General features: G+C 40.1%; 1 protein-coding gene across 1 annotated transcript; it reads right to left on the reverse strand.

Annotated features, from left to right (window-relative positions):
• Positions 1-945: 945 nt before the first annotated feature.
• Positions 946-17,864, reverse strand: LOC310925771 (low-density lipoprotein receptor-related protein 8-like; the record flags this gene model as incomplete). Its single annotated transcript, XM_083887788.1, has 13 exons — positions 946-1,089; positions 2,999-3,159; positions 4,893-5,090; positions 5,729-5,870; positions 6,875-7,014; positions 8,337-8,455; positions 10,035-10,250; positions 12,146-12,317; positions 12,589-12,714; positions 12,790-12,909; positions 15,366-15,743; positions 17,342-17,473; positions 17,807-17,864. The coding sequence occupies 13 exons, from the start codon at positions 17,862-17,864 to the stop codon at positions 1,057-1,059; spliced, it is 1,995 nt and encodes a 664-aa protein (XP_083743914.1). The 3' UTR covers positions 946-1,056.
• Positions 17,865-18,441: the final 577 nt, after the last annotated feature.

Here is an 18,441-nt window from a genome sequence, read left to right on the forward strand (position 1 = left end):
AGACGGGCGTCAAAGTCACAAGTTAAGTCAATCAACTGAGCACTCACAAGCTGGGTGTTGTTCCTTAGAGGGAACAGTTTAAACTTTAGACGTACATGTTCTTACCTGCAGACAGAGCCAGGACCACCTCGGATGACGGCTGGATATCAAAGACGGCGCCGTTCTCTCAAACTACGAAAGAATAAACCTGCTAAGGCAACAGTAGTTTCAGTAGAATTAAACATGTTGGAGGAAGACTGTGGAGGAGGAGCAATTAATAACAGAAAAACACTACAAAGTCATTCAAATTCTAGTGAAATACATTCACCAACACTTTCCACAGTCTTCCCACTTGTTTGGTCTGACCAACAGTGTAAGGAAAAAAAAATTTCATTTTAAATATGAGAAGGAAACGCACATACTTCTCACATTCAGCAAATTAATTATGAATAGATACCTGCTGGAGAATAGTGACTAACTAACTGATTAATCAACTCATAGTTCTATCTCCAACCTTAACTAATTACCCATCCATCAGTTGTCTTGGAAACCGTTCATGCTGTGGCTCAACTGGCAACCTGCTGAGAAAAATTCTTCAAACAAGCTTTCAGAAGTGAGCCACATAATTCATGTTACACACTGGGCATCATAACATTTGTCAAATACTTGCATAACTGCTTTTAAATTAAAAATTTTGCATTTTGAAGTGGACAAAAAAGACGAACATAAATATTCAGGGCACTGTAGTTTCATGATGTGCTTGGTGAAGGAGTCGTCTGTGTGTTTAAGTCTGCTCTTTTACACACTGGACCTTTAAATCACAAAAAATAAGACATATTTACTGTGAATGAAACGGTTTAAAGGCCACCATCGATAGCGAGGGGTAGTCTACTGTCGAGCTGAGAGCTCTCCTCCCTCCCTCTTCCTCTTCGTCCTCGAGCATTTTTTTTTACAAAGACATCTCCTCAGAGATTTGACCTCCACAGAGAGTTTGGGACGCAGCAGTTTAATCAGTGTTGTTGATGCTCCAAGTGAATCCTGCAGGCAGCTGTCCATCCGTATCACACTTTTGGTCGTTCAGTCGTCCAAGTCCAGCTTAAGCAGAGTTTCCTGGCAGTGGAACAGACACGGCTTTAATCAGCAATCTGCACAGCACTTGTAAGCCGTTAACCTGAACGCGGCCGGTCAAGCTGTGTTCACCTGTGGAGTGAGCAGAGGGCTTTCTTAGAAACGCAGACACACATTTAGAGCCAGGGAAGAGAAAAAAATAACACAAAAACAAACAAACAAAAAGCTTAACTAGTCAGACAGTGGACATTTGATATCCTTAAAAGTGGGTTATGAAGATAAACATTTGACTTTAAACATTAAAAATAGAATACAGCTACTGTATATGTTGTTATTATTTTCTCAATGAAAACCACCACAAAAACTGTTCTGTTGTTGAAAAGCAGCAAAGAATGTCAATGTGGAACCAATTTTTTTATCAGTTATCAAACTGAATCAAAAGGTCAATAACATTAATCATTAACAGAACAATAAAAAAACTGCTGCATGCCTTGATAAATGAACAATAAATAAATGAGTCAATGTAAAAAGAACTTTCTTTGTGAATCTTCAAAATCATTTTAGATATTTACACCAGTATTACAGGAGAAAATCTGTCACCCAAAGACTATGAAGAACCCAATGTCTTATAAATAAATAAATAAATAAATAAATACATACATGTAGAATATATGGTCAATGATTCAACTCAGCCCAGTCATTTACCTTGTTCTGTCTCAGTTAATGATTTCACCATTATATATTCAGCCAAAAACTGCTCAAACGCTTTGTGGTGAATTTTCAAATAAATAAGACCTGATGGAGGAAGAGCAGTGGTCTCCTTTTGAAAATCTGCAGCTTCACCTATCTAACCACATACATATAAACCACAAGTGTGTTCCTTTAAAAGGTGATTTCCGACTGTTGTAACCCCCAAGGTTCCCAGCATTTCTGTCTCTCTTTCCACGTCTGTTTGGGGAGACAAAGGCAGGAAATGTGGTCAAAGAGAGGAAATGACAGAAGCAGTGCTCGGTTAGGAGTCCCCAGTAAACCAAAAAAATAAAATACTGATCATATACACTACTCACAAAAAGTTAGGGCTGTTTGGCTTTTTGATTCAATGCACCTAAAATGCACTATAACCTTTACAGGTGAACTTATGTTAACCTTCTGAATGCACATGTCCAATTGTTCAGTGGTAGAATATCACTGTTGCATGAACTTTTCATACGGATGTTCTTGTCGAATATCCCTAGCTTTTTGTGGGTAGTGTATATTGATCTGTTGATGTTTAAAGTATAAAGAAAAAGTGGATCAAATGAATTTTAAAGACACTTTAACTGTGGCTTTTAAAGAATCAGCTCCTTCCTGGAAAAAGAATGGATTCACACGTGGCTTTCTGACATTTATCTCTGCCAACAATAAATCCACAAAGATATGGCTGAATAAACATATTCTCATTAACCGATTCAACACAAACAAGACAAACGGATATTAATCTATCAATCATGGATGTTTTTTCTTTCCTCAAACACACAGATGAATATGCGAGAAAAAGTGTTGTGGCAAATAGATTAAACAGATGAAAACAGCAGTGCAAACACGGTAGTTACCTTGTAAATTGCTATTTACTTTATTGGTAAAAGCTTCTCGGAGGAGGTCAAGGAAGGGACAAATGCTGACACCCCAGTCCTCATAATGTCTGCTCGTAGGATATTCTGTCTTCCAAGTCAGGGTTTATCAACGAGGTCCACTACGCTGTGCATATGGCAATGTGCAAGAAGAGTGGGTGGGGAAGACCACGATATCGTAGACTTATCGTGACAAGACAAAGCAAGTTCAGGATGCAGAGGATGGTTGAGGGGATGCATGCAGGTTGTTCTTATTGAAATAACCTATGCTGTCCATAAGTGCAGTGGAACGAATGGCGCCTCCTCCCTAAAATGTGAATGTGTTTGTCAACTTCTCTTACCTTTATGAAGCATGAGTTTTGACGTGCAGGTGGCTGCTGGACGAGGAGTGGGTCCTGAGACTCTTTCAGGGAGAAGCTCTGCACAGTGAGAGACCTGGAGGGCCTGAACTCCTCCTTCCACCACCACACGGCCATTCCCACCAGGAGCAAACTGAGAAATACTGAGACACAGACAATGAAGAGTCCATCGGAATGAACAAGGATTCACATCAAGTGCTGGATATTTAACATCCGTCCTTTACTCTTTGACTTGTGCTGCTCAGAAAAAAACATGGAAAAACACAACCTCTTTGAAGGAGGTAATAAAAACGTATTATCCAATTCTATGGTTTATCCTGTTAATAACCACCACCATTAATTTAGAGACTCAAATCTAAAGACAGGACGTGTTCTAGTGATATTTAGTACAGTTATCTAGACATCTGTGTGTCTTTCTGGTCCTCTAAAACGTCTTCACCTAAAGCCGTTTTTGTGTAGACGGCCCCTTATTAACCTCATCTCAGTCTACACACAGGACTTTGTTCAAACTGAGGTTCGGCACTTCTCTGACCTTCCTGCTGATCCTGGTCTGGATCACCACCAGAAACTAGTGATTTTCCCACAAGTAGGTTTTGTTTAACACCCAAACTGGGAGGGAATATGAGATCGATGATTAACTCTGCAAGTGTAAAATGTCTGAATGTTTATGACTCAACAGGGAGTGACCACATTGACGTCACCTCTCACAGCTGCCCTTTACATACTGAGGTGCAGCCGTACATCGACTTGTTAACAATTATTCTGGAGCCTTTAAGTTGGGTGGAGGGGAGTAGTGATTTGATAACAGATGTTACTTTAAACATCCGGGAATCCTTATCTGTGTTTATTACCAACCTTAATTATATGCATAACGCGTTTCTGTGTGTTGTGAAGGTTCGTTATTCTCATATCTGTATGACCCCGTTGACGTCACATGACGTAAACACTCACTCTCACAGCAACCGTTTGTTATTTTAATCAGATCAGTGTCCTTACGTGGCCTTGTGTGTTTATACATATCACACATATTCAGACTTTTTAAAGAAATTAATTTTTTTCATCTTCTTATGTGTTGTTGACTTTTATTTTATTTATTTTTTTTTAATTTTGTTCATAAAAATGGGACAGGCAAACTTTGAAATTTGACCTTTTTGGACAAATTCAATCAGATATTTTTCTTTTTAATTGAGCACTTTTTGCTCAGGTGTGTTTATATAATCAGTGAAAATAAAACTCAACTTTGAAAAAAAACCAGATTGCCGATAGGTTGTGCTGAAAAAGAGGATACAAGACACTCTAAATTGCACATTCTAATAACCTCTATGTTATATAATATATTTATTTTAATATAGTAATAAAAAAAAGCAGCCAAAATGCTCTGTCGTCTAATTAACTGTGTGTGGTGGCGTGATAATATTATTTTTCTCATTATCATTATTCACTGATTGGCATATCCAAGTGTGCGTTTTGGGAAATTGTGATTTTTTTTATTTTTTTTAACTACAGAAGATCCGTGTGAATCAGGCCAACTCCAGAAGCCATGTCAGCAGTGAGGCTCAAACAAAGATGCTTTAATACATATATCAAACATCCTGAATCCTCATCTCTGTTCGAGTTACTGAGCAAACTTAATTGCGAGTATGACGTATTTCTGTGTGCTGTGAAAACAGTTGACATAATGATCGCATATCAACCCTCGATCACACAGCAAACGTTGAGTAGAAGTGTAATTAAATCAATATTAATATTTCTACAATGAACATTTGAGTCATTGTAAAAGGCCAAATGTGCATTAACCTGTGTTACTTCCAGGGTGGCCTTGTGTTGACCTGCTCTGTGTGAAAGTAAAGCAGCACGTTTTCAGCGTTGTACTTACTGATAAGAGACAGGATTCCAAGAAACGTGGGGTCTGATAAACTTGATGCAGGAACTGTGTGAGAGATAGCAGGGATTTCTCCAGATTTATTTTGACCCATTTCTGGTAAACTGCAGGTGAACTTTGGGCTCTCAGACTGCAGGTCGACAACGCACTCGTGCCTGCACACTGTCCAGGGACGTCCACACGCAGATGGCCCTAAGAACAGGCACAATGTCGTCTGGTGAGAGGAAGCAGTGACTTGCATGGCCATTACCTTCTAACGCACCGCACCTAAAGCCCCTTGCACATCAATTGTGACACAAATAAACAGCACAGAATAGTAAATCATTTGCAGGTAGAGAGGTTATAAGATGGGGGGGAAAAAAGACAAAAGAAAAGAAATAACTTGGTGAAATGTTGATTGCATGATTGTGTGCAAAGGCCTTGGAACAGACAGGGGTGTCCAAACTTGTTTTAATGAGGGCCAGATTTGATCATGTGAAGATTCCTGGGGGGCAACAGTACAATTTATATACAAATGCACCGTTTTATCGTAATTTTGTCACAATTGTCAGTTTTGATGGCAATGTAACCAAATCTAAGCCACACAGGAGTGAACAAATTAGAAAAGTCTGCCTTTCTTTCACATCAGTAGTCAGATAACATAACATAAGAGGAGATGAGTGCATGTGTCTGTCTGCAAACCCTGGACTCTGGTGTCAAAGCACAGCCAGCTTCTTACCAGATCAGCTAATGGGGCCGATGTTCTTTTCCCCGGCCATTAATAATACATAATAAAACCAAAGCTGCCGGACTTTGGACATACAGTACATGTGCAGATGTGTTGATCCTACCATTTGGTTGAAGAGCAGGCTGAACGATGGCCACGCCACCTGGCGAGGGCAAGCTTGTCAGCAGCGTTTCTAGTCGGCTGCCATTGTGCTTGTTTGCTCGACAGATGGAGCGTGTGACTTCATCACTCCAATACACAAAACCCTGCATTGAAAAACAAACAAAGGACTCAGCAGGGGTCAGTTGATGGGATCTTGACAAAAATGGAAGAAAATACTTTACTTTACTAAATACTTTTTTTTTAATACTTTTGCTAGCCATGTACACAGTTGTATAAATGTACATGGAATATAAATAGTCCATCCCTCTTTCTGTTCAGCTTAAAAGTTTATCACGTTACCCCACGGAGTGGAAGAGAAGTATTGTTTTTAGTGTTTCTCCGTGTCGGTTTGTGCTTCCACACTTACACTTGTTAATATGACCAACAGAGGCCGCCAGAGGCTCATTGCGTGAATGGGGTGAAGTCTGTTATCTACGACTGCCTCGTTTGAACTCGAATTTAACAAAAAATAACAAAATGACGAAGAAAGAAAAGAAAAACATCAATTAAACTAAACACAAGTTGACACATTCTCAAAAAGGAGTGGGAAGATGTCTAGACTTATCAAAAACCCCACCCCTTCTCCCTTAATAATTCTCCCACTTCCTTAATAATTAGCACTAATACTAATAATAATTAAATAAAAACAAAAAAAACAACTTCAAATAGAAAACACACATCAAATAGAAAAGGGCATAGACAAAACCAAACAAAAACACAGGAGAACCCATTTAAACATAAATTCATAAATAATTACTATACTATAGTAACATAAATAATATATCGAACATTATGTAAATAAAGAAATTAATCAACAGCCTCCTGTGAATACCACACCCCCATCTCAACTGTATCCAGTGAAATATGTTTTATGTAATATATAAAAGTGTTTCAACTTTTTTTAAAACTCACCATCCATATCATGCCACTGTTTGTCATCCACATAGTGAATGTAGAAACAGTTTTTCTTTGTTGAGTGCACATGGGTCATACATGCTGAGTCATAGATGTTAGGGTCTTCTCTCTGAACTTTTTTTCATTCAACAGTAAACGGAAACTACATACTGTGTATGCACTCGTTCAAAAAGCACGGACACACCAATCACACCTCAAACACGGCCAGTCCGAAGGGTCGGTCCAGATATCCGTTAGACTCCACCACTGTTTTGCGGTCGTGGCCTTTTAGATTTACTCTGGAGATGCTTCTCTTTCCTCGGTCAACCCAGTAGAGCAGCTGACGAGGCATATCTGCACAGAAACGGCAGAAACACTTAACAATACCCTTAACCTCAGCTTGAACTGTGCAAGCTAAAGCGGAAGCTTCAAGACTAGTCTTGGGTTTGAGACCACTCTTTCAGTCTCATATTGATACTGTTGGAAAAGGCTACAGAATTCATGTTGCCAACTAATTTCTCGTTGTAGGGAGGCACCAATAACCTCAATACTCAGTCTTTTTAAGTTACTTTCAGGCAGACACCTGAGGAGCAATTCTGCAACTTAATGATGGTCTTCAGTGTTAGAGGAGGGGCAGTTTATGGCATTATGTTATGTGGCCCCTCTGACTGCTTTGCTAGGCCATCATATTACAAGCCACTGTGGCTAGAATGGTTTCTATGACAACGAAAGGGCACCATGGGACACAGTTCTGTGTCATTTTATGTCCGGGATTAATGTTAATGTTATTTCGACAGAGCTGGTGCCACATGAGCATACACTGCTGTAAGTGTCTAATGATGCTGTTTTTTTTAGGGAATTATAATTGAATTGTTAGGGAAGTTGCTGTGAGGACATTTGTAGATATAATACATGGCCCCAAACTTAACCAGTTCCTCAGGAATGAGATTCTACAGCAATAGGACCAGGTTTTGGTCTCCAAATGAAGACTACTCTCACACACGAGAATGATCAGATTTCAATACGTTACAGTATGTTATAACCTTTTTTCCCATTATTCACCATTTATTGACATAACTGGAACTGAGGTTGAGGGAGTCTGTTAGCTGATGTCATACTTAAAAACAGCGGATTGTTGACGCACACACAACTTAAAAAATGGAAAATAAAGTGAACTTTGGGTGGGAAAAAAAATGAGGATGAATCATTTAGTCAGGAAGTGACTAAATCCAACACTGTTGGAAATGTTCTAACTAGAAATGAATAATAAATGAGGCTGCTCTACTGAGAGTAGTTGTGAGAGAAAAAAAAAATCCACTGGTTCTGTATCACAGAATCACGCCTTTTAACGATCCACGTAAGCTCGTGAAATGGTGCGGCAGAGATCGCCAAGATTGTTAAAACTTACTTTAATAATCTTACTTTAAACGACTCATCAAAAACTAATGTTCAAGAGTGACGCAATTTTATCGATGCTGTGTTTTGTCTTGGTCAAGAGTTCCTCTACATCAGTTTGGTCTTGAACACACCACTGGACTCCAAGTCCGGGTTTATAATCCTCTTGAAACGTTTCAAAATACTTCAGAAATATTTAACAAGGAACAAAACGGAGATTTTACACATCCTGCATGTTCTACAGAGAGTCACACGTCTGTGTACCGTATATCAGAACATACCTAGAGAGAGGGCAACAGGGCAGTGAACTGAGGAAGTAACCAGAGCCCTTGTGTCTTCACCATCCAAACCAGCCCTTTCAATCTTTGGGAAAGAGCCACACTGAGCCCAGAAGAGCAGCCTGAGAAAACAAGAGCAGTTGATCAAAATGCAGCAGAGCTATTGTAAGTGATGAGATGTCCATCCATCATCTACCACATGAGGGTCGTGGAGGGTGCTGTGCCAATCTCAATCATCCTATGTATTTATAATCTTTATTTTTATGCGAGTCTCGTTTTTTTTCTCTAAACCAAAGGAAAGTCGTCAGCGCTGAGACATTTAACAAAAACAAGACCGTGACAGCCACACTGAATGAGCCGAAACCTAAACTGAATGAAACTCACTAAATTGGTGGTTGGACATCATTGTCCTCGAGTACAGAACATAAATGCTAGTATTATATGACTCCAGAATGTGCACCAACTTGTCCAGTATGGAAAGCTGTTTTAACAATAGCTAGTTTGGACATGTATTAAATATCTGTAATTTGATTCTTCCCAGTCCAAATGAACCTTTCACATCATCTACCGTGACAACATTATTTATTTTTCCTTTCATGTGAATAAGGTTCTTCATTTCATCTTTAATACAGTTGTGGATATCTGCATCCGTATTATGATATCCACAATCCCAGTCTGAGATGTCTACAGTGACATTCTGTCTACAATTCAATTCTGACCAGTTGAAGATATCGTCAATTCCCCTAATTTATCTGTACTATAGTTGTTGTTGTTTTTTAATGGTACATATAGTATTTAAAATACATTACACTTACAGTACCTGGTATAAATTTCAAACAGTCTTAACCACTTCTTCCCTGACCCTCTTTTTGTAGTCCCTGCTCAAAAATGACATGCCCAAACCAAATAGAGTAAATCTCTGCAGTTACAAGCTCTATGTGGATTATCTTGGTATCAAAATAAAGAGAACACTGAGATTCCACCAGAGGTGTGAGTTACACTGGAGATTCATTGCATTTTAAAGCAAATATCACCTTTAAAATATGCAGTAGGAGCTTATAAACACATGGAGGTCATGTAACATGGGGACATGAGCTGTGCAAAGTCTGATGCTGCTGAAATGAAGCAGAGTGAAATTACAGAAGCTTTAGTAAAGAGATGTCTAGGCGTTCTCTTTTGGCACAGTTTGGCACCATCCGTGACATTTGAGATTTCTTAGGTAGCAAATTATTAAAAACCCATTTAATTTTATTTATATGTCACTACATGTCTAAAAAAACAAAACAACTATGATAACTCGCTGTAAATCGATGTTCCCTGTGCGGTGCATAATAACTCTGTGACTCTGCACGTCAGCTCGTTTTAAACCTCTAAACCGGTAAAATCAGACCCCGGTCTCCAAATGCGTGTGAATCACTTCATTAGCGAGTCAAAAGGACATAAATGCATATGACGCATTTGTGCGGACATTCGCCTTTCTCTAATCACAACGATCTAATGTCGCCCTGTATAGATCAACCAGACCGGGATTTGTTCCCAAATTATGCTGGAAAGTGTAGTTCTTCATTAGAAGTGGTTTTGTTCCGGTGGAAATAACTTGTTTTGAAAGTCCAGTCGACACGTTTTTTTTGTTTACATAATCGCGCCGATGCTCCGGTGCTGCTTTTCAATGTGTGCGCTGTAACAGTTTTTTACCCTTACCCTTGGAGAGGATCCACAGCCACAGCAGAAGGCTCCTCCAGCCCTGTGATGAGCCGACGCTGTGTCAAACTGCCCAACGCGGCGACATCGACAGAACCACTTTCCACACTGGTCCAAAAGAGGAGCTGGTGGATCCAGTCCACAGCCAGGCCCGACACTGAACCATTCACTTTCAGCACTGGCGTGGCATTATGTGTTGTTCCATCCATGGAGACCCTGAGTACCATTCACAGATTAAAATGACATCACAATCAGCACGCCTAGTTTGTTAATATGTGCTCACAGAGGTTAAAAAGTGTGTTTGCAGGAAGAAAACATCAGATGAGGAGTCCAACTGTTGATACATTGATAGCTCTTTTACCTGCTGTTATTGACATAACTAGCAGATAAAAAGTAATGTGCAGTCTCATTTATAGCACCTGCAATTTGATGCTGAAATCTTGAACTTATATCTGGTACAAAATTATCCAATTCAATATAGACCAGCACAGATGAACTAATCCACAACAACTCAACATGTAATTTAGTTTGGAACAACTGCTTCCCGTGAATGTGTGTATAATTCTAAAAGCATCCAAAAACAAAAAAAATCAAAGGCTGATTGACATTGTCCTGCTGGGCCATGATGGTATGCCCCATTAAATGCCACAGTATAAATAGATTTTGAAAAGGTAATAAAATGAAAATATATAAGAAAGGAATTAATTTTTTTATCTGCAGGCACCTGGTCACCATCTGTCAGCAGAGCAAACAATCAGCCACAAGCGAGGCAAAACATCGCCCTCATCAGGGCAGGTGAGAAACCTCAGTCAGGGCTTAAAGCAGAACTAGACCGGAAGTTCCTATTATCGCTGTTTTTTTTGGTGTGTATCTGCGTCATTACCTTGTTTATGAAGCCTGACGGTTCGAAACAAACAGTTCAGCCATTGCTGAGAACGTTGTGTTTTATTGTAATCTCGGGGCTCAACGAGATCACTGAAAATCCCGTAATAGTTACGTAAGCAGCGGTTCTCCTGAACAACCGATCGTCCTGCTCCGGGCGATAGTCCGGGCACATCCGGTTGCGTACATTGAACCGCAGAAGAAGAATAACGTCCGTTGTGGAGGTGTTTCACGAGCAACAGTGTCTTCTGACTCTGGGTCTGACTCCAGTTTAAAGTCATAAAGGGACTGCGGCGGGGAGTCATGACGAAGCTATTTTTAAACACTGTTAAAACAATGTATTGATAATGAGTAGCAGTGCATCCACCGTTCCAGAGAGGGAGCTGCGCTTCTGAGAGCTGACGTGATAGATTACGTCACTTCCAGATACCTGGCCAATCACAACACAGGTGGGAAGGCTCTACGCTGGTTGGCCAATCACAACACACTCTGTCTTCTCGGGCGAGATTTATGGCTGAAATAGCGCGACTGACAAGCGCTTCGAAAGGGACAGATTTCAATCGGCTCGTTTACATCAACTAGGAGGATTTTGACCATAAAAACAACTTAATATATGTAAGTAGACCTCCATAACTCACATATATGTGCAACAGGACCACTCTATGTGACCTTTAAGGTCTCAACTGAGCCGTTAGCCACAGCTTGTGACTGGCAGTTGAAGGAGGAACTTTGATGTCAGACGTGGTCTTAACATCTGACTGTTCAAAGCAAGTGGCGCAGCTGGGAAGTCCCCTGGAACGACCACATTGAGGAAGAAGGCCAGACACCTCGAGCTGGTAGAAGCCTACAGAGTCAGTGGTTGGAGGCTTGCTATGAGCCAATCAGGGTGGGTTAGGGTTGGGGGACTTCCACAGAAGTCCCTCACCAGACACTCAAGCTTCTTAGCATCAGAGGGTTGCAAGACAGGAAAGGCACCAGAAATATAACTGGCAGAAAAAGCTTCAAGGTGGCAGTGGATCAAGCGTGGTGGTGATCCATGGTGTAGTGTGCTGCTTGGACATGAGCCGGGGTTGAGCAGCCACAGTTGGGTCTCCCAAGTTGAACCAGTTGGGTGTTTCTTATGACCAATTATAACTCTTGAAACGTCATACATTTTCTGGAAAATTTTACCGACTTGGTAAAACAAAATGTGTGTGGTGGATGCAGAAGCTACAGCTCCACTCTGGTACCTGTATATGGAGCCTTGTCCTTGCTGGGCCCAGTACAGTGTGCCGTTTGAAGCCAAGGCTGCCACAGACCCTGGTCCTGATAGATGTGGGGCCAGTTGCCTGTGCTCGGTGTCATTGATGCTCATCAACTGCACTCCTTTAGATGAGGTGAAAACGAGCCGAGACTCATCACCTGGAAAGACAGCAGATAAACAAGACTGTATCTTAAGACATTTACCAAACGTACATTTGCTGATCTGTCAAGTTGTGTTAGTGATGCGTCTGTCCGATGAGTGTCTAACTGCTATTACAAGCTGGAGAAAGAGCAAACGGCTCAACTCAGTTTGCTGATAGCAACCTGGGAAGTCCAGAGATCAACCCTAGGATCTGTGAAAAACACTGATCCTGAAACTGCTTTGATTTTGTCGCTGTCAAAGCTGCATATATTTTTTTTTTTTAGTTACCTTTGGCTTTACACTCTCTGGATGTTGGATTCATGCCATAGCCCTCAGTGCAGTCACAGGTGAGGCTGCCATTTATACGATCACACAGCTGATCACACACATCCATCTCCAGGCACCTGTTGACCTCTAGATGAACAAATGGATGAACATTACTGCATAGAAAGAAGTACAGAGGTGACTTTCTAACAGGCAGCCACTCACCCTCACACTGGCTGCCCTCAACCAGCCTCATGTCCTTAGGACACGCACAGTGGAAACCCATCTTCTCCTTCACACAGACGTGAGAACAGCCTCCATTGTTGATTTCACACTCATTGTGACCTGAAAAAGAAACCTCGTAAAACCAAACAGTCTAAGTATTTTATCAACAGATATTAAGATGGATTAGCATTAACGCCGTCGACAGTTGTTGGTACAAGGGGTGGGAAAAACTTGATGTATGTACAGCCATACAGACATGTGTAATCACTGACCACAAAACAGTGAATACACAGTAAACGAAAGAAGATACAGTGCATTCCCACTGCTCTAATGTTGTTTAAGGTGCTGTTTTTTACTGGGGGACCCACTGCCCTGCATGTTTTTTTAATGTTGTGTTGCTCCAACACACCTGATTCAAATAGACGGCTCATCAGAGAGCACTGCAGAAGATGTCCCCAGGACCAAGATTGAGAAACCCTGAATTAAGGGGTTCTCTATTCAGTCAACAACTGCCAGCAACTGTTATCCATATTTTTTTTTTGTTATGTTTTAGTCCATTTTATTTTCTTCTTCTTTTGCCTCTCTGATAAAATATTAAATTCAACCTTATTATCTTTATAGTGCCTCAACATCATGCATAGCAGAGAAACCCAACAATTCACACAATGAGCAAACACTAGGCATCAGTGGAGACACCATCAGTTGTTGGGGTGAAAGGAAAAATGGGGGACAGAGGAGAGGTGGGGGACAGAAAGGACAAGAGGGAGATGAGGTAGAGACAGAAGAAAGAGACTAGAAGCAGATATACAACAACTGTGTCAAGTTATACGTTTATACAGGACAGTACAAATAGCCTCGAAACTGGATCTGGATCTTGCAACCTACAAGATGAGGACACACCGAGAGAGGGGAAAGGTAGGAAAGACAAACTAGGGAGAGAAAGAACAAGGCTAATGACATATAATGAAGTCGTGTTCATATTCATACCCCGAGTGTGAGAGCACCACAGGAATTCCCCCAGCAGTCTAGTTCTATAGCAGCATAGCTAAGAGATGGCCCGGGTTTCCCTGAGCCAGCTCCAACTATAATCGTTATCAAAAAGGAAAGTTTTAAGTCTAACTTTAAATACAGAGAGAGTGTCCGCCTCCCAAACGGTCATTGAGAGCTGGTTCCACAAGAGAGGAGCCTGGTAACTGAAGGCTCTGCCTCCCATTCTGCCCTTACAGACCCTGGGAACCACAAGTAAACCTGTATTTTGGGAACCAAGTGATCTTTTATTTTAAATACAAACAACGGTCACATAACTTTCACACATTAAACTTAATGTGGTCTGTCCACAATCATGCATTTTGGGTCTGCATTGCAGTATACGAATATATTTTAAATAAAACCAATGAGTAAAATAAATAGTAAATACACAAAATAGGTTTTGGTTTAAGAAAATCAATCAAATCTCTGAGAACAAACGTGTAATAATTGACCAATTAATAACATAATATTGGCCGATACTTAAACACTATGGTTAACTATAATATATTAGTTTTAATGGCATCAGTGGTGGTTTTGTTTTTTATTTTTTTGTGGATGAAAGGACTGGTGGTTATGTACAGGGGTTAATTCATGACCACTTTACAAGGTATGCTGTAAAAAGCCCTGCTATACCTCCCTCTGGTGGCTGTTCAGTATGTGTACAAGTGAACCCAAGAACCAGGGTGAATAATAGTTTTTCAATAAACAATGTAAAAAAGACTTCTCATTAATTCTTATAGTATTCATTGTTCTATTTTACAACAAAGTATTAGGGCCAAACTGAAGAGAAAAAAATTACTGTAAAATTGTCATATGATAAAAAAAAAGTTCTAATATTACAAGAAAAAGTCATATAATGAGAACAAAGATTTTGAGATTTAAAAAAATGACTAAAAATCAAAAAAATCATTATTTGATTAAAAGTATTACCATCATAAACAGAAAGCAAATGGAACCAGCGGTAACTGCAGTCTACCACCACCAGCCATTTCCTGCTCCACAAAATAGACAATTTCCACCAAGTCTGTAAGATTCTTTCTTTCAAACAGACTCAGTTTCTTTCACAATCTTTTCAAAGTCCTGATGTTAATGAAATGTGAAGCATTTTTGGCTGATTTGTGAAGCCCAAATCAAAGTGTTATTTCACAAAATGCTCCATGTTTCTCATCTTGACACAGGTTGCAGCTGATCATCCGAGCGTGAATAATTATGACATTATCCTCATAATATTATGACATTACTCTCATAATATTAAAAGAATGTTCCTTCATTTTGGCCTAATACTCTGTTGTACTATACTGTGGAAATAAAAAAAACACGAACAACAACAAGTTCTGATCCTTGCAACAGGACAGAGTAGTAACATGTTTTGTCAGTGTCCTGCAGTAATGCTGAATAACATCATAACAAAATTTAACACAGTGAATATTGAACTGAACCTCAACTCTGTTAGGTATTAACATCTTTGCAACGTCTGTGTTCTCATGCTTTATTTGTTGAACTTGTCAATCTTGAAATGTAAAGTTCATTCAAATCACATCACTTACCACAGTTGTTCTCATCACTGCCATCAGAGCAGTCTGAAGAGTTGTCACACCTCCACGCCTTTAGGATGCACTGTCCATCTCCACACTGGAACTCTGAAGCTGCACATGTGGGCGAAGTCTGGGCATGAGATTTGGTCAAACCACACAACTTCTGGGTCTCGTCGCGCCCGTCCTTGCAGTCTGTCCGTCCATCACACAGTTTGTGTGCCGACAGGCAGATGTCAAACACGCCGCAGGAGAAGACACCAGTGGGGCATTTCTGGCAGGATCCCTCGTCGCTCCCGTCACCACAGTCGTTTACACCGTTGCACACGAGACGTGCAGATATACACCGTCTGCTGTGGCACGCAAATTCATCTTTCTTACACCACACATGACCTGGGAAGAGTGAGAGTGGACAACACATGCAATGTGAGCACTTCACTAATAATACAACACTTCTGTAACTGTCAAATATTTTTGTGAAATATAAACTTTTGTCAGGCCAATAACCAGAAGTATGCAGGTCACTAGCAAGTCAAGTCGAGTCCTTTCTTTAAATTGAGCAAGTTACAACTCAAGTCGTATGAATATAGAAGCTGATTACTGACATTAGCCCAACATTAAACCATGGAAATGTATTTAAAATCTTAGGCTAAAAAACAGCACATTTCGTGCACTAATCATAACCAGTTTTTGACCAAGACTTAAGCCCTAGTTTAAAAATAGCAACCAACTGACTTCCTGTCGTACCTTCCTTTGTGGGATGTTGGTGTCGTTGGGTTGCCAGGTTTGTACGCAAGGCCGCAAAAACAGACACCCAATGTTTTCCCAGTTTCAAAAAACAAACCGTAACATTAACCCCTCGATATTTGAGAACATTTAAATATTGCGTAAGTCAAAGTAATTTCAAGTCATTTTACTCAAGTCAGTCTTAAGTCAAGTCTTTTACCAACGTTAGTCTCAAGTCCACAAATGTCTGAATTAAGTCAGACTCGAGTCCTCCACCTCTGTTAATAACATTGAAAACATTTGAATATCACAGTCTCTTCTGCTGTTGAGCATTTCACTTTGTAATCCACCAAATCTTATAATCCAGAGCAACAAGTTAAGCAACAATTTATTTGAGCAGGTATGCACAAGTTCCATTATTTAACTGCTTTTTTGTGAGACAGCAGTGTAAACACCACACACCTCCTCGAAGAAGACATTTCAGTCTTCTTAAGGACAAGAGTTTTCATCCAAATATTAAAGTGTCAAATCACAACTTTACAAACTACAAGGCCTTGTGAGCATTTAAAAGTTCAATGGGTTAAAACAGAGGTGAAACATTCTGCTCATACACTTTCACAAAACAAACCTTTCAGCAGTAGCTCACAGCCCTTCAACTCTACAGTGAACAGTAGTAAATCTAGGTCACTTTCTGCATCTTTGAGCAACTTCTGCTTCTAAGCCACACGCTTCTAAACAACACAGTGAATGTTCATAACTCAGGTCACCAATGCTTATCTTTAATCCACAACTGAACCACATTAAATCCTTTATCCCCATGCAGGGCCTTTCTTTGCCAACATGTCTATCACAGGTTTTTCTGGACAGTAAGTTTCTCTGAAATACGTGCGTGTCAAAGTCCTTAACAACTTCAACAGGATGATAAGATTGATCTGTAGAATAAAATGTCTTCTATTAGTTGCAGAAAACAAAATGACCAATCTACAAGACAGATTTCTTTAAAAGGTTAGAAAAGATCCTGCATGGACTCAAGTTGGATGTCAAGATTTATTAAAAAGCAGGGACTAAAACTCTTTTTAACCTGGTTGGTTATTATGTGTACCTCATCGAATTGTATACACTCCACAATCCCATTTGAGCTTAACAGCCAATGTAAACATAATGTCTCCATTGCCCGGAGAACACTCTGTGTAATGGATGTCAGTCTTGACGTCATGGTGTCACCATCACCCATATGTCAGGAATTGGATCAAAATGAAACTCACTGCAGTGTTCGTCTAAACCATATTTACAGTCTGTGTGTCCGTCACACAGTTTTAGCCTCGGGATGCAAGAACCGTCTCTACACCTGAACTCCAGCTGCTCGTGGCAGCCGGGCAGAGAGTGACCTGCAGCATCTGGTGCACGGGAACACACAGAAGACAATTGTAACCAATCAAAGCCATCATGAAGAACACTTGCATTATTTGATGACGGGACAGGAGGGAAGGGATTATTGTGATGTTCGCAAGAGTTAACCGTTGCTTTACTCGAAGGTTTAACCGTTTTGTTCTTAATTCTTGACAAAGTATAGTTCATCCGTTTAACATTCTTTTCATACAAAAAACAAAAAAACAAAACTTGGCTAGTGTACGAGTGCTGGACCTTGACCGTGTGTCGGTCTTAAGCCCAGATAAATGGGAGAGTTGCATCAGGCGTAAAAATCTCTGAATGGATCAGTGGTTTCAAACTCGCTGGCCTGCGCTTGATTTCATGTGGCCCTCCGAACGATATCAACATAGGAGTCATTTCTGTATGTTTTTCATTAATAGATTAATGTGGATCAACTGCTGTGGCGAACCCTAGAGAGGGAGCAGCAGAAAGACCAAAAAGGAAAAAGTGCAGTTTGTGTGCGTGTATGCACTGTAGTTGAAATGAAACCCACAGGAGACCAATGAAGTGTTACTGCACTGTCAAGGTGAAGTGATCATTATGAAGTGAAAACAATTTACCACAACCTCCAGATGAGGCATTTTCAGCCTCATCTAAAGAGAATTAAAATCACCTGTCTTTATCTGTAGCGGTCTACTGTTTGAATCCCTTATATGCTTGAAAAATAAATGTAAAAAATTTAATAATTTAAAAAAAAAAAAGACTGGTGTTTTTGTAAAAGTCAAAATCATTCAAAGCAAAATAGTCATGAAGGGTTTGTAGTGTTTCATGTAAAGTTCCCTACCAACTCCAATATTAGAATCATTCTGACAAGTCTTTAGTTGCAGTTGTCAATATTGTTGTTTTTATTGTTTGTACATTTATACGGATGGTGGCTCATTGAGCTTTCAGCTAAATGCATTTTCTGTTGATGTTCTCCTTGGTGGGCTTGGTC

The sequence above is a fragment of the Microchirus variegatus genome (genome assembly GCF_963457635.1).
Source record: "Microchirus variegatus genome assembly, chromosome: 4".
NCBI classification, from domain to species: Eukaryota; Metazoa; Chordata; class Actinopteri; order Pleuronectiformes; family Soleidae; genus Microchirus; species Microchirus variegatus.